At 39.4% G+C, this 22140-nt stretch overlaps 1 protein-coding gene across 1 annotated transcript in view; it reads left to right on the top strand.

The window, feature by feature from the left end:
* Window positions 1-17587, top strand: part of PDE1C (phosphodiesterase 1C, calmodulin-dependent 70kDa) — a 556088-nt gene extending 538501 nt beyond the window's left edge. The window contains exon 19 of the mRNA XM_012638761.1: window positions 15251-17587. Coding sequence (XP_012494215.1) covers window positions 15251-15420 — 170 coding nt within the window. The 3' untranslated portion in view covers window positions 15421-17587. The remainder of the gene's footprint in view (window positions 1-15250) is intronic.
* Window positions 17588-22140: the final 4553 nt, after the last annotated feature.

Here is a 22140-nt window from a genome sequence, read left to right on the forward strand (position 1 = left end):
GTCAGTGAATGCACATATTTGGGAATTTAGGGTTTATGTGTTATTTTCTTCAACATCATCTACATGGCTAGATCCAGTGTAATCAAATCAATCAGCTACAGACTAATCCAATTCAGTCATTAAGAGATGAAAACATTTGCTGAGAATTCCAGTCAAGATGGCCTAGTAAGTTCATTTTTTGTACACACACTCCTTTGCTCTAAACACATGCAAATAAAATAAATAAATATTATTCAGAAAAAGGCCAATGCCAGAGCCAAACAGCTCTGGGAACCAGAAACAAAAGAGAACTACTACATAGTCTGCAGATTGACACCACAGGACAGAAACCACGGGACAGCTTCGCATCTTGGGCAGGGAGTGTAAGAAAGGAGCTTGAAAGTGCTCCAGGGAACACTGAGAAACAGAGCCAGGAACATAGCCTGCATACAGGCATGGGGTGACAAGGCTTAAAAAACTGCTGCTGACCTGTTTCCTTGAAGCTACAGCTTAATAATATTAATAGGAAGTTGTTGGTCTAGAGAGATGGAAGGACATTGAGACAGATTTTTTTGCCAAACTAAGCTAGCTTTGGGGTTGGATTTGTAATATCCCACTATGATTGTGGGGCATTAGCCATAAAATGTCATTATAAGTCCTGGCTCTGATGTGGAAGTTTAAGGGACCAGGTGGAAGTAACTACAAAACTCTAGACAGATGAGAGACAGGCTGGGGTGGGGGGTAGTGTGTGGCGAGAGAGAGAGAGAGAGAGAGAGAGGGAGAGAGAGAAAGAATACAAAGCCAAAATATCTTCTACTTAAAATTAACCAAAATTCCACAGGCAACAAAAGAAGCAATATATAAATTGGACTTCATCAAAATGAAAAACTTCTGTGCATCAAAGGACACTATCAACAGAGTGAAAAGGCAACCCACAGAATAGGAGAAAATATTTGCAAATCATATATCTGATAATAGGTTAATGTCCAGAATATATAAAGAACTCTGGCAACTCAAAAGCAACAACCACCAAAAACCCCAATTCAAAAATGGCCAAAGGACTGTAATAGACATTACTCCAGTGAATATTTACAAATGGCTGATAAGCACATGAAATGATGCTAAGCATGACTATCATTAGGGAAATGCACATCAAAACCACAGTGAGATACCACTTCACATCTATTAGGTTGGCTACTATAAAACAAAAACAAAACAAAAACAGAAAATAACAAGTGTTGGTGAGGATATGGAGAAATTGGAACCCTGGTATATTGCTGGTGGGAGTGTAAAATGACACAGCTGCTGTGAAAAATGGTTTAGCCAAAGACAAAGTCAAGAAGCAAGGAAGTGTGCCACGGGAAGAGCACTGCAGGTTACAAAGCAAGGGGCAGGGGTACAGGGTAGGAGAAGAATTGGTGCCTGTAGCATAGTCTACCACTGAAATCAGCAACTGGAACATGAATTTCTTCTGGATGGAGTTAATTTCTGGTGCAGGCTGTCAAACACTTTGGAATATCATTAGGATACTCATAGAGCCAAATGGAGGAATAATAATCATTAAAAAACAATAACATAAAATTGTACAGAAACAAACCAGAACAGAGATATGCAAAAGAAGCAATTCACAAAATGAAATTTAAAAAAGAAAATAAACATACAGTCATTGAAATTTAAAAAAAGAAAAAAAAACTCATTTGATGGGATAAATTCAAGATAGAACACAGTGGAGAAGAGAATTAATGTTGGAAGATAGTCCTGAAGACTTTATACAAAATGCAGCATAGAGAGGGAACCATATCAAAAATGAAAGATCATGAACTGTAAAACTCTTAGAAGAAAACACAGGGATAAACCTTCATGACCTTGGATCTGGCGGTTGTTTCTTAGATATAACACTAAGTACAAGCAACCAAAGAAAAAATAGATAATTAGACTTCATTAAAATTAAAAATTTTTGTGCTTCAAAGATACAATCAAGAAAGTGGAAAGACAATCCACAGAATGGGAGAAAATATTTTCAAATTATATATCTGATGAGGGTCTAGTATCCAGAATATGTAAAGAATTCTTACAACTCAAAAGACAAATAACCCAATAAAAACGTGGCAAAGGATTTGGAAAAACATTTCTCCGAAGAAGATATACAGATGGCACATAGCACACGCAAAGATGCTCTACATCATTAGTCATGCAAGTCAAACCCACAACGATATACCACTTCATAGGCACTGCGATGGCTAGAATAAAGAAAGGTGGTCAATCACAAATGTTGGTGACAATAACAAAGGTGTGATGAAATTAGAACATTGCTTGTGGGGATATAAAATGGTATAGCCACTTTGAAACATAGTTTGGTGGTTTCTCAAAAAGTTAATCATGGAGTGACTTGAATGAAGTACTAGTACATACTACAACATGGATGGACCTTGAAAACATTTGCTAAGTGAAAGCCAGACACAAAAGGCCATGTATTGTATGATTCCACTTACATAAAATATCCAGAATAGGCTAATCTGTAGAAACAGAAAGTAGATTAGTGGTTGTCAGAGGGTGGGGAGAGGAGAATAGTGAGTGACTTCTCATGGGTAGCAAGTTTCTTTTAGAGGTGAAGAAAATATTCTGGAATCAGACAGTGGTGATGGTTAAAAACACTGTAAATATAGTAAACACCACTGTACTGTATACATCAAAAGGGTGAATTTTATGGTTTGTGAAATGTATCTTAATAAAAAAATTAGAGACCATGCAAGAGAGATAAATGGCTCTAAAATACATCTCTTGGGAATTTGTGCTAGGGTATGGAGAGAGTGGAGAGAAAAGAATATTTTAGCAAATAGATGGTAATTTCCCAGAAGTAAAGAAAGATTCAAGTTCTTAGATGGAAAAGGCATCTCCATTGCCAAACTAAACAAAAACAAATGCATACCTTAAGACATTGTGTGAGGTTGCCCAAATTTCATCAAGGGTGAGAAAATCTTAAAGCTATGAGAAGCTGGTATGTTCAGGGAAGATGCAAATAATCAATTGTTAATCGACTGACAGCAAAATTTGCATTGACAACAGTAGATGCCAGAAGACAATCAAGATATGTCTTCCAATGTGCAGAGGGAAAATAAAATATTAATAATATGTAATAGTTAAAATAGCTAAGTTATTAGTTATGAGTGAAGGCAAAATAAAAACATCTTCAGGTATACAATGACATAATGTACCACTCACAGACCTTCACCAAAAGAATTATTAAGGGAAATACTTCAAAAGAAGAAAAGGGAACCCAAAAGGAAGGTATGAGACACAAAAATTAGTAGTAAGCACATAAGTAAATAAAACATGTTGGTACATTTGAGTAACTACTGACCATAAAATAATGTCCGTTTTTTGTTTTAAAATAGGAATAAGAAGCTATAGATAGAAGGAGGAATTTTTCTATATGGAGTTAAGAAGTGCTAAGATCTATCTTGTCTTTGGGCAGAATTTAGTAATTTTATAACTTTTTAACCCAAAGGATCAACAACAAGATAATCGAAATGGAACCTATAGCATTGCTATGAACTGAATGTTTTTGTTCCCCCAAAATTCATATGTTAAAATGTAATCCCCAATGTGATGGTGTTTGGAGGTGGAGCCTTTGGGAGGTAATTGGGTCATGAGGGTAGAGCCCTCAGGAATGGGATTAGTGACCCTATGAAGAGAACCCAGAGAGTTAGCTCACTCTGTTTTCACCATATGAGGCTATAAAAAGTCGGCGTTCTGCAACCTGGCAGAGGAGGATGGTCCTCGCCAACAATGTTGGCAGCCTGATCTTGAACTTCCAGCCTCTAGAACTGTAAAGAAATAAATTTCTGTTGTTTGTAAATCACCCAGTGGTGGTATTTTGTTATAGCAGCCCAAGCTGACCAAGACAAGCATCTAAATTGATAAAGGAACAACAACAAAGAGAGTGTAGAAAATGCATCACCTTAATAGAAGGCAGAAAGGAAGACCAAGAAGCAAAGAATAAACAATAATAAACACAAAATGAAATTAAATAATAGAAATAAGTCCAAAAATATCAGGCATAACAGTAATTACAAGTGGCTTACAAACTTGCTTTTAAAATACAGAGATGATCTGATTAGATAAGCAAAACAAAATCCAGCTCTATCCTGCTTTAATGGTACACACTCTAAAAAATTGCCATATATTAGGTTTGCTTTCCTGTATGCTTAAAACATTTTATATTAAGGAAGTTTTAAGTGAAAAATCTGTGGCTGTTTTGCAAAACAATTTTGTTTGGTTTCATTCATGCAGACATGATCTTACATATATTTCCAAAAAATTTAATGCTTTTTCTTTCTAACCTACTGGATAAGATGGATGTTGGGATGTGAGGATTCAGGTATTAAGGAGGCTCATGCTCTACCAACTGAGCTAGCCAGGCAGGTGCTGGATTCAGGTGTTTAGAAAGTTCTACAAGTAGCATGTCTCAGTCCAGAAACCACCACCAACCACTTCATTAAAGAACTGCTTGTGTGGTTTCTGAAATTATCTAAGGGAACATCCTGGAGCTCCAGCACCAGAAAACTGCTCTGGGAACTTCACCTTGATTCCTTGCACATCTACAGCAAATGACTCTTGTATGGTAAATAATAGCACCTGCAGCCATTTTTTTCTAGAGCCAGTTTTACCTGTTGCTCCATGGGATTTGTGAACGCAGTCAAGCTCCATGGGTGGGGCCATCGGTGATGGAGAACTGGGGAAACGCTGGCTCTCGCCAAAGGAGTGGCCCAGAGCTTCACCACCACTAACAGTCACAACTGCTAATGATTGTGACTAATCGGTGACTTACTTCTGAGCAGATTCCCCAGGGCGCCTCGGTCAGATCACTTTCCTGAAGTGATCCCTAAATGGAAAGGTACAGTACTGCGTAGTCACTTATGGATGCCCATAGCTGACAGCCCCTCCCAGCGTGCAGCTGCTGGCTTGCACAGTAGTCTTGGTAGTAGACTCCGCTCTGCTTCTAAACTCCGCTGCCTGCTGTAGAAAGCGTTTGTGTGTTTAGATGCCAGCTGGCTTGCAATGACATTGTTGTGTGTCCTGTTTTAGGGGACTACGGATAAAACGTCCATCCAGAGGATTCCTCAGAAGAAACCTGACCAGCTCTGAGGTCTGAAGACGTTTTAGGAAGCTTATGTTTCTTTTACCAAAACAAAATATTATACGTATTGTACATTGAGTAATTAATTTAAAAAATGATGATTTCTGATAGCCCTAATACAGGTTTTTAACAACAGATATTTTGATATGTATTGCACACCTACACATATCAGGGATCACGCTAGGCTCTTAATATGTATTATTTGTCTGAATCCTCACAACAACCCTCTAAGGAAGGTACTGTTATCTCCATTTCACAGATGAGGAAACTGAGGCACAAACAGATAAACAGCTCGCCCAAAGTTAGCAGGTGGCAAGCCTGTGGTCTTTTCTCTGAGATTCATTTCAGGGGATAAAGACTGAAGCTAAATACTCCACACTGCAACCACTGTTCTTTCACACTTGTATTCTACCTGGGGATTAGATCAATCCCCCACATAGCAATTTCAAGCACGTTGTTGGGGTGTGGGGGACCTTGCACTGTCTTTTAAGCAAAGACTTGAGTATGCGTTCTCTCTGCAACTGTCTTCTACCTTGAGTTCCGTTTGAAGGACGACAGTTGTCACTTACTGTGGACTGATCAAGGCTTATTGTCATGCCTTGATTTAGCACTTCAGAGTTTTATAATCCTAAAGAAATTTATGCTTCCAGGCTTCTTCTGAAATCGGTCCCTGTTAGTGTGAATAGAGGACACAGAGCTGCTGACTAGCCTTATGTTTCCAATCTTCACAAGCATGCGTGGAAAAATGCGCATGTCGATGAGAAAAATCAAGCAAAAGACTTAGCCTGTGTGATCTCCAGAATGCGTTCCTCCAGTTGAAACAACATGAATATGCACTGTGTGTGTGCCAGGGCAAACAAAATGAAAACAAAGAGCTAAATTAGAGATGGTCATCTCCTTGAAGGAGGTCTTTTTTATTCTATTTTTATATCCTCAGCATTAAATCATGAAGTCACAGGGCACTTGATAAGCAGCCATTGTTTGAGAAAAGAGCTGATTTTCCCGCCTTAGTTAAGGATTCCTTCCCTTTCACTATTTGTTAAGGGAAGGAGGGCTGGAAACTATGCCTCAGTGCCTCCTCGTAGTGTTGTGAGGCCTGCAGAAAGGAGCTGAGATTTTAGCATTTGTTTAGCAAACAAAGGTTTGCTCTGGACTCAACTTGAAACTCAGAGGAAAGGAACTTGCTGACATTCTTCTTAAGCAAACCCGAGCAGCAAATCTAGGTATCAGGATGTTACTGAGGCGAGGGAGAAATATTAAGCTCTGTAGAGCCCAGGCGGCTTTGCCAGCTGGTGTATATTCCAAGTGATTCATTTATTCTAAAGTAAATGGGAGATGTATGAAGGTTACTGAGTGTTAGGTAGTTTATTCGCTCATTAATTATTTCTTAGCACCAACTGTTATCAGTAGATTAAGTTCTGGGAATGCAAGTGTGCACACACTCTGTCCCTGTCCCCGGAAGGTGAAAGACAGAACTGAATTATCTACAGAATAAAGCACAAAGAAGTATCTCAAAGTCCAGGGAATCAGTTGCTCAGGAATGGCTTTCCGTGAAAGTGACTCAAATAATAATTATGGCTGAGCATAATGAATGCAAAGAGTCTTAAGAATCAGAAGTGCCCTTGATATTTTCCTAATTACATCAAGATTAGAAGTCAGGGACCGGAACCCCTTCCACCCCAGTTGGCTGTCAAAGCCACACTTCCCATCATGACTCCAGCACTCTGTATGCTGTGGTTAGGCATTATGCAAAGTGACTCAATGAACCCCCCTACTTTTGCATTGCATAAGCCGTTTACAATGTAGGCTAGGTGTTTTTGATTTGCATACAAAGGTGCTTGGTTTCAGCAAAGGGGTTCCGTCAGGCACCTGAATGGAAATATATATATATATTTTCACAAATGTACATTTTGGATAATTGGCCATTTGTGAATCAACGTGGTGTGTTCTCTGCCAAATATTCACAAATAAATTAATTAAATTAATCTCTTCGTTGTGTGGTGAGATCTTTCATGTAGTAAAATCCAGTTGTGTGGGGAATTACATGACTTTTCTGTACTGGAATAAGAAAACCCACCAGGGAGGGCACCCTCACAAGGTGTCAGTGTGACCTTCCATCTGCCTGGAATGACGATGGCATGTAGCCGTGTGGCAGCGATGGCTCCGCACTGAGTACCTGCTGCAGACTGGCACTGTGCAAGGTAGTGCCCTGCATTTTCTCATTCGTATCCCCTTTCAAATCCTCACAACAACCATACAGGGCAGTTACTGTATTTCCCATTTTGAGGAGGAAGAAAGGAAACAAAACCCTGAGTGCCAGAACACATTAATTATTTCCTTAGGATCTCATAGCGAGTAATAGCTCAGCCCACTGATGTGCCCGGAGCCCATGCTTCTCTCTTAAGACCACCTACCACTCCTAGAAGTAGACTTTCATGGGGTCATTTTCCTGTCACGGATCTTAGCATGTGGCCAAGGGTTGGACACCCCCAGCCAGCAGGAACAGGGAGCAGTAGGTCTGCATTCCTCTAAATTCCTCTAAAGTCCTTGGAGAGCCAGAGTCTTTAAAAATGTAGATGATGGTTTAATCATTCAAGTTTTTAATATGTAATACACCTTGAAGAATTTAAGAATAGATTATTGCCTTAGACAACACTATGGCTGATGCACATGGTTTAAGAGTACTTTTTTGGTTGGGTTAAGGTTGTTAAATTGTATTTTTATGAAAGGAAGGGACTCCTGTCAATGTGGCCTCACTGTAATGCTTTTGTGCCTTGGGGAGGCAAACGAGTCCCCTGGTTGGGAAAGGATGCTGCTACTGAATTTTCCCAGAAATTGCCATCCTTCTAGATGATTCCTAAAATATAGGGCTTCATCTGAGGAAAGAAATGAAGATTGATACCGAGTGAGACCTGCTATGTGTCAGCCCTGTGCTGGCTGCTCTCACATGTGCGATTTCTTTTCATTCTCACCATTGCCCTCTGGAGTGTGTATTATTATCTCCATTTTTTAATGAAATCAAGTGTTTTATAAGTCACATGGGGCAGAGCCAGAACTGAATCTGGCCACCTTCCAAGGACGGTGGGGAGCTGCAAATGAGGTCATGGGTGTGAAGACCAGGAAAGAGGAAATTGGAAAGATTAAGACAGTAGTTCTCAAACTCTGGCACAGTGGAATTATCTGAAGAGCTTTAGAGTCTGCTTTAATGAGTGCTCTGGGGTACAAATTGAGCACCAGGATTTTTAAAAGTGCTCCATGTAGTTCTCATATGCAGCCGGAGTTGAGAACTACCAAGTTGAAGATTTCACCTAAGGTCCTGGAGCTCACCTTGCTTTTCTCCACCAGCCTAGACTTTCAAGATACCTGTTAGCACTCCAACCTGGCATAGGTGAAGTTACTTCCTGAGCCATAACCACAAACTGTATTAGCAGAGGCTATGATTTACTTTTGTTTTGGGGGAAGCATGATTACAGATTCAAGAATCCAGTATAGGGCACAGGTGTATTCTCGAATATTGATAGTATCAATGATGTACAATTTTGACTTGACTCTTTTTACTTCTTATGGAAGTTATCAAAACTTACTCTGAATTTTGGTGCAAGATTATTTTAAATATGGGAAGATGGGAGGAAGGGTCTGAAGTCCGACTGCTTGGATGTGAAGCCAGAATGCAGACTCCTTTCTCGTATTGGCTGTTTGAACTTTGGCAAGTTACTTAAGCTCTTTAAGCCTCAGTTTCCTAACTCAAAAAAGGAGTGATAATAGTGCTTGCCTTGCAGGACTGTAGTGAAGATTAAAGGCGACTGATGTTAAATTCTTAGTATTGTGCCTGGTACACAGTTAGTACAGTAACTGTCATTATTATAATATGACATACAAATATGTCAGCTATTGTCATTATTTTACCATGGTGGTTCCTGAAATGAAAATCACAGTCTCAGTTCTAACATTGTTTCATCCTCAGTGAGGCTCATGTTAACATTTCAATCCCTTGCAATTCAAAACTCCTGGATCATTTTTGTGCATTTTGATAAGAGCTTTCCATCACAAATGGATACTGATTTCGGAAATGGAATGTATGGAAGTAGAGTTTTCTTTTCTTTCATGTAAAATGACATTTAAATGACAATAAATGATTATTTTTATCTTGTTAATGTCCATTTTTGTGTGTGTCTGTATATATAAATACAGATAGAAAATGTCCATAGATGGAAATGTGTTTTTCCAAAGGTCCTGTCATGACATTAGCTTTGAAAGAGAAGAAAACAGATGTCCAATACTTCTTTTTTAAAAAAGCTGCCAATATCAGAATTAATCAGACACTAAGAGTAGACCAAGTTGTTGCCCTTTGAGGTGATGCTCTGTAACAGAGATTCAGGAACTCGCCACATGGAGATGCTGTTGCACCGCAGTGTGGTGGCTCCAAAAGATCACACTGAAGTCACAGTGGATGGAAAGAACCAAGACCAGCGCTACTGGAAATCATGTTTAACTCAAGAGAATTAGGCCAGACCCAAGTGTGAACGAGGACTAGTGAGTGTTCTCTCCAGCTCACTCGCTCTTAGTGCAAAACAACAGGGTGTTCCAAAGTAATGACTTATGATATGAGACGATAATGTTAATGAATTAATCCAGTCTTTCTGAGAGTGTTTTCTGCTGAATACTCTATAAGATGTTCCTGATAAAAACAGGCTTCTTAGCCAAATAAAATTGAGAAAAACCATGTGCTATTGGCTGTTCTCAGGGATTCATAATTCATGTCGCCATTATTTACGATGATGGTAAGTTCGGATGTGAAAATACTAGTTCAACTTTAACTCGGTTAGATTTGACTGAGGAAGCCCTCCCTCCTCCAACGACACCTGTTACATTCACAACTTTATTGAAGGGTACTTTGGGAAACAGTAGACTAATATAAAAATCTTAAAGAAGGAGCTTTAAAAACTCTCATTTATATCTTATCGGAATCCAATTAGTAGCTGTGTTAATTTGATATATGAATAAATCTGAATTGGTTTTCTGAAGAAAAATAATTCTGTATAGTTGTTTCTTGTGCCAAACAAAAACAGTAACCACCAATCAAAATCGGCTGAGAGAGAGCATGAAGAGAGAAGGAGAGAGAATAAAAGACAGGTTGGTGGTGGCAGTGGAAGGGGAGAAAGTCATAGACACCTTTGGGAGGACTTGTGGTGTTCATGAAAAAGATGAGAGTTAAACAAATGAGAGTTAAAACCCCTAAAAGAATATTGACTTTATGAAAAACAAACATTGCATGTAATTGTAAATAAAAGACGGTGATGTGTCAATTTTTGTCTTGAATTTTTCTTTTCCTGAGCACATTTTAAAATGTACATAATGACTTTCCCAAGTTCAGGCTCTGTGCAGAGATATGTGCCTTTGTCAAAGTCTTCATTAACTAATGAGATCATTTTCTCCAAGCAAATTTCTCTAAGAGACGAGAGCAGACTTTCTGAATGTGTTCCCAAGGGGAAGGTGTCCAACTTGCTGATAGTTAAGCACACGGGTGGGTGAGAGTGGGGCTCTGTTCCCAGTTCCTTCTTCCCGACCAGGGGAGGGAGGTTGTGTTACTGGTTGGGTGCAGCTGTGGGAAGTGCCCAGTCATTGAAAGGAGGAGGGTCAGACCCCTTCCAATACCTCAGGAATAGCCAGAGGACGAATGAAAGCACCTTCAGGAGGCCACACCAGCAGCCCAGAAGAAAGGTGCATATTAAATTCAAGATGGTGCCTGGCGTTGCTGTTGTCCCCTGTCCTCAAATCACGTTCCACTGCAGAGGAAAAAGGCAATGAATGCACCCAAAACAGCACTGTATAAAATTTTCCTTTGTCCCACATTTTGAGTGAGGGTGACAACAGGCATATAAGTATTTCCACAATCTCAGCGGGGACTCGATCTCCGTCAGCGGGCTCAACTCTATTTGCAGTGACTCCAGAAGCAAGGAGAGTTTTTGTTCTGACAATCAGAATTCCAGCAATCGGTAAATGTTTCTTCACGCTGAGGAGTGGGAAATTCAATAATACTTTGGCTGAGTTCATGCTGAGCAGCAAAAATAGAATGAATGTGGAGAGGGGCTGTGACTTGAAGAGCAGTGAATCAGCCGACCCAGACGTTCTCAACAATCAGCTTTTAATCTGAAGCCCTCTCCTGTCCTCACTCCATTCTCCAGGGGAGCAGCACTGTTTTTATATTTGTTCCTAGAGCGTTTGGTGCCGTAATCCCTTGTTCACCCTAAGAAATGGAATTAAGCGCTCTGAGATCTTAAGAAAAGAAACCACTTCTGATCTTCTATATTATTATAGAAGAATATATATTACTATGTGACAGCAGGGTCATTTGCTGAAAGTCTTCACTTTATGTTACGATAACTCAGAAGGCAAAGTTGGTGTGGGTATCAAAGAACTTGTAATAATAGCATCACTTATACCTGAACACTTTTTTCTTCTGTAATCTGTAGGCTGAGAAACTGTATTCAGCTATGGGCCCTCTGAGATGTCTAGTATTAAAGCCCAAAGTGAACTCTGTTTTACTGACTTTCTTTCTATTAGGTATAATTTTGTAGAAAACTCTAATAGATGATTCAATAGAAGAAATCTTTAGTGGTATTTTTTTTTTTTAAATTACAACACTGAAACTTGATCATCATAGAGAAATTGGAAAGTGTAAACAACCAAAAAGAGATAAAATAGTCATATTTATACTACTCAGAGATAACCACTGCTATGACTTAAATGTATGTTCTTCCAGATTTTCCTAAGCACATATTTATATATTTTATAGTAATGAGATTAGATGACACATACTGCTTTGCTTTTTTCATTTACCAGTATTACACAAATCTCTATTTTTGTTAATGGCCATCTATATCATCTTTCCATAGTGTCACAGTAGGATATTTTAAGGATGTCCCAGAATTTAACCAATTTCCTGACCGTCCGTTTAAGTTGTTTCGAATCTTTGGCTTGATGATAAGCACCACACATTTCTTATTATTGGAACAGATTTGCAGAGCTGGTTTTTTGCAAGGGCAGTCTCAGTGATCTGGCAGAGGAGTCCCCTACCGTGGTTCTTCCGGCTGACCCAGAGTGGAGTAGCCTCCCATGACAGCAAGTGAGCACCAGCTCTGCTTCCTCACAGCCTTTACCAAATTATGATCTCTCATCTGCTTCGGATCATCACTTAACTAGTTTTCACACTTAGTCATGTTCACCTTGTCTACTGTCCAAACACTTTCCAGCAGAACCAAGCAGGGGTGATGTGGAGTGGAAGGAGGAAGAATCAATCAATCAGGACTTTCCCGTCTGTGTATAGATTTGCAGATCAGATGATATACTTCATTATTATCTGAAGTCCATACTTTATCCAGATTTCCCTAGTTGTTACCCAGTGTCTTTTTTCTGTTCCAGGATCCCATCCAGGACAACACATTGCAATTAGTCATCATCTCTCCTTAGATTGTGACAGTTTTTCAGACTTGACTTGTTTTTGGTGACCTGGACAGTTTTGAGGAATATTGGTCAGGTCTTTTGTAGAATGTTTCTAAAATGGGACTCCTTTGATGTTTTTTTCATTATTAGAATGGGGTTATATATGTTGGCGAGGAAGACTACAGAAGTAAAGTTCTATTTTCATTATAAAATATTAATTTTCATCACATAATATCAAGGGTACCTATTATAGACGCGACTTATTGCTATTGATGTCACTCTTGATCTCCTGCATGAGGTCATGTTTACTAGATTTCTCCACTGTAAAGTTACTCTTTCATCCCCTTTCTAGACTGTACTTTTTGGAAGGATGTCACTGTCCAGCTCACACTAAGGGTTCCTTCTCCTTGAGAGAGGCGTATCTACATAAATTATTTGTAATTCTTCTGCATGAGATTATTTGTCTATTTTCCTACAATGATTGATTTATTCAGTCATTTATTTATATCAGTATGGACTAATGGATATTCATTTTACACTTTGATTTATAATCCAATATGTCCTTATTTATTTTGTTGCTCAAATTGTTTCAATTTTGGACATTTGGTAGATCTTTCATTCAGGACTCCTTTGTCTGTCATTGTATTTGTTTGTTTGTTTTTGAGCACTTTTTTATTTTCTGGCTCTACAAGATGTTCCAGGTACATCTTATATATTTTCTGCCCTAGTCTTAAAAGCAGTCATTTCTATAAGGAGCCCTGGTTCTTTATTGGAGAATGCTATCAGAAACCAAGATCTAGGCACTAGATGTGTTTATTGCTCCTGAGGCTTCTAAGTCCGTACTAATTCATTGCTTCTAGACTCTTCCAGCTGATAGAGCAAGGAAATATATGTGTGTATGCTAACCTAGGCATATGAACATATCTATAAATATTTTTATATATAATCTATACCTGTATTATGCTAAATATGATTCATATTGATGTCTCCAAGGTTAACCCATTGCCATGTTGATCATTTTACCCTCCTCCTTTTGCTTATCTGAAAACTCCCATACCAATAGTTCTTACCAGCCACTCTCCATTTACGTAATTGTTCAATTCCAGTATAAATGTAAAGTGATATTAGAATTGCTAACCTGTACCTCCATGGGCAACAACTGTATCGACTAGAATACAGTGCTTGTATACAGTTTTTTTAGCCTTTAGTCTTATACATTCTACTCATATTAAAAGTTACTTAAGTGAGCATCTTGTCCTCCACCCTCTTCAATGAGGCTGTTTCCTACATTTGCAATGCATTTAGATTGTCTTGTTAACAGTTTGCATTCCATTCTGGGATTCCTCCAACCTTCTAAATAGTTTTTTTTAATTTGCATACATTAAGTTTCACTTCTTGTGCTATAAAGTTCTGAGTTTTGATAAATGAGTGGTTTCATGTTTCTACTACCACAGTATCCAGTATGGTATGGAATAGTTTCAGTTCCCTAGAATTCCTCTGTACTTCACCTGTTTAACCCTCACTTCTCCCTCCAACCCCTGGAAATCGCTGATCTTTTTATCATCTCTATAGTTTTGTCCTTTTATGAATGTCATTTAATGGAATCATATGGTACGTAGACTTTACGGACAGACTCCTTTCACTTAGCAATGTGTTTAGGATTCATCCATGTCTTTGCATGACTTGATAGTTCATTTCATTTTTTTATCACAATGAATAATATTCCATTGTATAGATATACCACAATTTGCTTTTCCATTCAACCATTAAAGGACATCTTGGTTGCTTCTGGTTTTTGGCACTTACAAAGAAAGCTTCTATAAAAATTGATGTGCAGGTTTTTATGTGGACATAATTTTTTAATTACTTGGGTAAATATCTAGGAGCACAATTGCTACATTGTATGGTAAGACTATATCTAGCTTCATAAGAATCTATCAAACTGTCTTCCAAAGTGGCTGTACCATTTTTCATTCCCAGCAAGAATGAGAGTTCCTGTGGCTCTGAATCCTCATCAGCAATTGGTATTGTCATTTTTTTGGGGGGTGTGGATTTTAGCATTGTGTAGGTATGGAATAGTATATTATGTTGTTTTGATTTGCAATTCCCTAATGACAAAAATTGTTGAGCATATTTTCCTATGCTCATTTGACATATGTATCTTCTTTGGTGAGAAGTCTGTTAAGATCTTTTGCCCATTTTTAAATCGGATTGTTTATTTCCTTTTAAGAATTCTTTTTATATTTGGATATAAGACTTTTATATGTGTTTGGCAAATATTTTCTCACTGTTGTACTTTTTTTTAGCATGTAAGGATTGAGCATCACTTTCTAGCACTAAAAGCTTACATACAATGCTAAATGCCATTAATGATGTGGCTCTGCTTACTGTCTTTGCTTTGCTGTTCCCAAGAGTGACCCCGACACTCCCTCTCGCTTTCTTAACCCCATCCACTGATTGTCGAAAAACCTTTACGTACGGGGGTCTTCATTTATTTTAAGTGAATGATCAAAGTGATGATATGCTTATTCATCCATCTGCCATAAAGTTCCTGGTGAGAATCCTACCCTGTTTGTTTTCTTGTTTTGGAGGAAACAAACAGGGCAAGAGGAAGTTGTCACAATATTTAGGTTGAGCCACGTCACTGGTGCGCTAACAGTTGTCTGTCTTCCTTTCCATGGCCTCCAGTCATCAAGCCTCCTTTGCGTCATTTCAAACGTCCTGCGTACGCGTCTAGCTCCTACGCACCTTCAGTCCCAAAGAAAACTGATGATCATCCCGCAAGGTACAAGATGCTGGATCAGAGGATCAAAATGAAAAAGATTCAGAACATCTCACATAACTGGAACAGAAAATAGATCAAGGGGAAGAAGAGAAGGAGAGGAGGCCCACCTGTGTGCCTCCCAGCACTCACTGGCCACAGCAGGTTGTGCCTCCAAGACCCTCGGAGGCCACTGGGGCAGGTACTATCAAGGTTGGCTCCACTAAGGCAAAATGAAAGCCTTAGTGATTTTCCCCTTTGTTGTTCTCTTGTAGACTCATCAGTCTTCGGATTTGAGGTCAATCCAGACTTCAGCAACAAACTAGTAAGAGGGTTGTTTCATGTGGCTTTTATAGTATAGATCTTTCAAAGTCTAAATTGGACCAAAATTAAAATGGTACAAACTATTCAGAAAAACAAAATTCTTCCCAGTGCTACTTTTTTCGTCCTTACAAGTGGAAGTGCCCCAATAAGAATACTGGTTTAATAATCACCATATTTAAGAAATGCACTTCTAAAAACATCTTTTTCAATTTTAAATACACCTATTTAAAATTTAAATACATTTATTTAAAATTCAAGTAAACATAACTTTTGAAGTACATGCATTCAAAACAAAAGTTGTGCTCTGACTGTAACAATCTTAACAGGAAGAGAAGCCTGATGAATTGTATTCATGGATATTTCAGAATTCAGGCTTTACAAAGTAGATCCAAGTTAAAAAAAAAAAGAGAGACTTTTTTGGTTTTTAATCACATGCTTTGTACCCAGTAGCCTCAGTGTACCTTTAAGAATTTGAGAGTTTTTAGGGGATGCATTTGGTAGCTTTCCTCTAATCCCTGAGTTCCACCCACAGTAGAAGATGCTAAACATCATACCTTAACAACTCTGGGTTTGAGATTCACCAAGGAGAGGTCAGTTTGGTTTTGTGGTCCTGGGACAGGTGGGTATAAAATGCAGAACCTAGTTTTAATTCCTTATTTCCAGATTTTTCTCCATAACTCTTGAGATGCCTTCAAGTTAAATTTCAGATCATCTTCTCAGCAGACCACATATCTAAGGCCCTTTGGGATCCCAATTGCACAGACCGCTGTTGGTGGAATAGAAGGCTTTATAAGGCACCTTTCTTCAGGGTGGTGTCTTTAACCCTTCTGTGTCTCTCCCCAGAGTTTTTACTTTGAGACTAAAATCACAGAAATGGCAAGGAAATAGCTTTCAATCCCTTTAGAAAAAGCGTGGGGCAGCAAAGAAGCTAGGATTGTTGTCATGCAGTTCTGACCTTCATCCTGTTCTGTCTAAAACTACTTGCAGGTTGTTGGTCTGATTGTTTAGTTATTTAAAACCTTGCTTTGCCTAACTAGAAAGTGGGATTGATAATACCCACTGTGCATTTGGCATGAAGATTAGTGATAATGTAGGTTTAGATTGCTATTGCTGCTCCTGGAGAGTAACAGGCACATGACAGTAGCTAAGAGCATTTCACCTTCAGGACAAACTCTCCAGGACGGCTCCACAAAGAAGGGGCTGTTTGTTCCTTGATGGCCACAACCTTCAAGGCTTGATTGTAAAAGGTTTTGCGTTCTCTCCTCTTATTCCTCACAGTTCACTTCCAATAACTGCAGTTATTCAAGTTGAGCGAGCTCCAGAGTTTAGTGCCCATCATACTATTGAGCAGTTTATTTACAAAGTACTTTATGATGTTAGTTCAGGGAAATTTAATTGCTATACAAAAAGAAAAATCACTGTGACTTTTTGTTAGGGGTGGCAATTGTAATTCTTAGCTCCTTGCCTGGTGTCTGAACAAGAAGACCCTTCTGCAAGCTGAGGGTCTATTCCATCTGCATTAGGTTAACTCAACAGGTAATTCCTACCTGTTTGCATACAGATGCTTTAGTGCGTGTGGCACAGAGCCATTCGGCTCCACAGTGAGGAGGCCTGTGGAGTAGTGGCCTCCTCAAATGACACTCCTCATCAATCTCTTGATACGTTCAGTCTTAGATATTGAGACTTCAGAGTGGCTGTGCTTTCTTGGTTGTGCTTCTTGATGTTGGAAGCCATGTTCCTAGGGGAGAAAGTCGACTCCTTCTGTATTCCTTTCTCCTAAGATGTGATTTTTCAATCTTTGCTAATATTGTAACTGAGCAAATGTACAGATGTTGAGATTCTGCACTGCTTGTAAGATGCCTACCATGTGTTTGGCATGATGGATTATACAGAAATGCAGATTATATTCTTATAGTAAATAAAAAGATGCTTTTAACAGACTTCCTTGTGTGTGAGCCATCTTTTTCTTTTCAGGAATTCTGGGATTCATCTGAAAACAGTTAGATTTCATTAAGTTTGATGCTGTTCAGCCCTGAATATCTTGTCAAAGTGAATAGTATAACTTACCCTTTTCAATCTGCTTCCTAATTGGGTAGGTGATAGCTTTTTTTTTTTTAAGCCTCCTCCTCCCTACAGAGTCAATAAATTAATTTGTTAATATGAATAAGCCACAATAGAGGGTAGTCAGTAGGTGAACACCTATGTCATCAACTCAGTGTATTTCATTCCAGGCTAAGCTGTCTAGCTAAGAGTTAAGAATTGGGACTTTAGAGTTAGAAAAACATATAATTAAATCCTGGCTCCACTTTTTGTTTGCTCTGGGAGCTTTACCGAGTTACATAATCTCTCTAAACTTCAGTTTCTTCAGCTATAAAATGAGGATAATAATAATACCTGACTCATTATAGCACAAAGCTGGCCCTATAGCGAGGACTTGATAAATATTAGCTATATTTCTTGGGAAGACAGTGGAGTGTAGTAAAAAGAAGTTAGGCTTTTGAGTTCAGGAGCAATGTCCCTTCCTATTCTATGACACCAGGTAGATAATCTTCTTGAACTTCAGTTAAAAGGAGTTAATCATCTAACTGTGTATCACCCATCTGGCTGTTCCCACAGGCGCGGGTTTCTGCACTTTCATCTTTAACATGTATCCCTACATTTGGTGGGAACCTGACATTCCCATCCCCACGGACCCCTTCTCCTGTGTCCCCACAGCCTTGGCATTCTTGAGCCTCCATTTCCTGTGGCCACCTCTTGCTGTTGTGTCCCGCCTCCTCTGACTCTCTCACCAACCCCCTGCATCATACCTCCTGCAACAGCTGTCCTTCACTCTGTTCCTGTGATATTTACCCTATTTCATTCTCCACACTCAATTGCTTTATTCTTCCAAAGCTCCACCAACACAAGTCTGCTGCATAGAACAGACTTTTCCTGAAGGTTTAGGGTGGCGGCACAGCAGAACCAACTACTTAAATTAAAAATTAGGCAACAACAATAAACTATCAGTAATCTCCCTTTGTGGAGGATTTCTCACTGGCTGTGGCTTCCTCAGGCACAGATGTGCCTCTCTCTTCTTGGACTTCCCCTTCTACCAAGGTCTTTCCCCTCCCCTGTTGAATGTCAGATTCCCGGGAATGTGCGATACAGTCCATTTCTCACCCCCTGCACCACACAAGTTCTGGGCATTTTCAGGGCACCTGAACTCACTCTGCCAAAGAGTGGGTACTTACTCTGTGTCCCACTCCTATCAGCACGTAGAACCCACAGAAGCTTCCAAATGGCAGGTTTTCTCTTTAACATAATCCAATGCTTAGGCTGGACCACTCCCTGTAAAAGAAGAGCAGTATCAATAAATATGTCTCTCCTTCTTCCACTCCACCTGACCCTGCCTGGGATTTCTGGTTGTTTATTTTCCCCCACCCAGCTAAACCTTTCAAGGGTAGGGCAGTGGGTGTCACTTACGAGGTGCTCAGAGAAGGTGAATTCTCTTCTCTTCCTGCCTCTGCCTACTGCGAGCCAGCTAAGCCTTACCATATGCACATCCACTGAGCTTCTGAAATAGAAAATCACACCAGCACTTCCACTGCGATGACTTTAGTCCCCGCGGGATGGAGGGAGAGGGTAGAGATGGTTGATAACTATTTTTTAAGTCCATGATTTCCATCCAAATCCCTGTTCCTGAGGCAGATGGAAGGCCACTTATACAGTTGCAAGCTTTCAATTTGTTTTCTCATTGGCTGCAACTTTACTTGATCAATTATATTCTCTTTGATCCATTTCCAATGGAAAAAGTACTATTGGGCCAACATTTTAGTTTATTCAATGTTTGTCAAACTAGGTTAGAAGTGAGGATGCCTTAGGACTGCGGGTTGGGAGTGGGTGAAAGATTAATGACTCGGCTTCCAGGCTTGACCCTGCACACAGCTGCAGCTGCCCTCGACAAGGCCAGGGGAGGCAGAGAAGCCCCTGCAGTATCATAGGTGGAGAAAGTGGGCCTTTGCTGGTGGTTTTATTTTTAAGACCAATCTAGAAGAGTTATGAGTATTCATCACAATTTTGTTACATTCAAAGAACATGAAAAGCTGCTTTTGGGGAATAACAAGTGATAACAACTATGGAATATTCTCCTCATCTGCATATTTTAACTTCATATGTATTTTAACTGCATCTTTAACTCATAATGTTCAACTTGGACTCTCCATGGATTTTCAACGGCATGCTTTGTTTTGTAGACCTGAATGAGATTCGGCTGATCCGAGCTTACAGAAACACCTCATCTGAAAATCTGCCATCATGGGAAGAATTCATTTGTGGTCATTGCCCTTTTAGCGCCTCTCTTATGACTCACTGGATAAAGGAAGATTCCAAACTTTAAGACACAAAGGTAACAGGATACTAAATAACTATAACAGCAGAGACAAATATGTCCAATCAAAGCAGCTAAAAATTTGAAATGATAGAATACTGCTCTAGCATAATAGATTTTAAAATTCAGTTAATATTTTTTTTAGAATACATCGGGTTCCAGGCACTTTCATATATACCAATATATTTAACTCTCATTAATAAACCTGTGTGGGAAGACTTATTGTCCTTATTACTGATTACTAAATGGAGATTCAGATGGGTTAGATTTTTTGCAAAAACTTTGCAGAGCTAGTAAGAAAAGGTAGAAAGGAGATTTAATTAATGTCCTTTGATTGCAGTCCTATACATTTTTTCCATACACCATGTTGTCCCCCAGACTATTTTGGTGTATCATCATCACCAATCGTCCATAGTTCAGTCATGCTCTTGTCATCCAACAGAGAATTCAGGACCAACAACAATAGCAAGATTATTCTCAACACACTGGACTGCTAGTTTCCCTCTCCCTCTTAGGCCAGGATTGTGCCCTGTGCTGAAACTGTGTGGTGAAGCATCGCTGGGAGAAGCCCTACGACTGAGCAGACATAGCCACTAGCACACTGGACCTCAGGCTTCCGTGGCCCATTGCTCGTTGAGGGTATCCTCCTCACATCTCATCAGTTGATCCAAATGGATGGCTCTTTCTTACTTCCTAAGAATTTCCTTTTCCTTGTCCTCTCAGCTAAGACATGAAGAAAACATGGTCCATGTGGGGAAAAACATTTCCTAATCATTCTGCTTCCCACCACTGTGGGTATCTGACTCTATACCATCCTCTTATTCTTCCCTGATGTCTCAGAGGAAGCCATATTTATTCTCCTGTTTAAAACTTGTTTCCACCATTGAACCATATTCTATTTCTACTGACAAAATTCATTTAGATTTGATTTTCATGGAAAATAAGCAATGAAATCCAACCATTAAATGGATAGATATCCAAACTGCCAAAACATGATGGTGTTTCCACAGGCCCATTCCTCTTGAACTTTGTGAAGCCTTTCTCAGTGCTGACCACATTTTTTTATTTAGAAACTCTCCACCCTTTGCCTGTGTGCAGTGCATTTTCCTGGTTTGTCTTTTACCTTGTATTTCTCTGCTTTGCCAGTGTCTGCCACTTCTCCTACTCATAGTACTTTCCCCAAGATTATGGGGATTTGAACCACCAACGTCATCAGCTTGACTTCTAAATCTATAATGCTGTCCCTGTTGCTCTCTCAATCCTATATCTGCGTTCCCAATCACCTGTTGGACTTCTTCATTTGAGTGTCTTGGAAATAATGTAAGCCTCACTCTCAAATTCTTCTGCAGCTCTCATACTGTCCTCTTCCTGATGTATGTGTTTCTGTTATTACTACTACCATTTTCCTAGGCACCCATTCTCAAAGTCATTATCTTTTATATTCCTCTAAAGCCATCTTCACTTTTGTCACTAATTATTCTCTGGGATTTTGCAACTGCATCCAGGTTCCTTCCTTAGGAATTATGGCTTTCTATTGCAAGAGGTGATATTTCCTTCATGTCAAACTCCTCCTAGAACCACAAAATCCACTTCCAATGACCTGTGGTGGAGGCTTTATCAAGAGAACATGAAGAACACATTTGCCAGTGTGTGCATTCTCCTCTGTTGGAGAAGCTTGTCCACTGCTGTCTTGCCCAGGGTGCTTCTCACGGATGAAGACACAACACCTGTCCATGAGCACTGGAGAGTTTGTTGAGACATCTGGGCACTCCTAACACTTTGCATAAGATCTCCCTTGTCCCCTACTGTCCCACCATACTCAGCATAAAGAGATCAACTAAATGCCAAAACATCTGAATTCAGGAATTCTATGCTGTGAAAACATGCAAATACCACTGGGCAATTTTGTTTAATGAACACATATATAGGGAATATGTTAATTATGTCTTTTCCAGAGGACAAAGTTCCTCATGAAGTGACATCTATTGCTGTCAGCACAGTTTTGTACCACCCCCCTTCACATGTAGCCGTTTCTTGACTGAGCCAGGTCTATTTTTATTTTTGTTCATGATTCCGTTTTTACGACATTCCTTCTGCATGCTCTTTACCTGCGGAAATCTTAGCTGT

The sequence above is a fragment of the Propithecus coquereli genome, unplaced genomic scaffold (genome assembly GCF_000956105.1).
Source record: "Propithecus coquereli isolate 6110/MARCELLA unplaced genomic scaffold, Pcoq_1.0 Scaffold134, whole genome shotgun sequence".
NCBI classification, from domain to species: domain Eukaryota; kingdom Metazoa; phylum Chordata; class Mammalia; order Primates; family Indriidae; genus Propithecus; species Propithecus coquereli.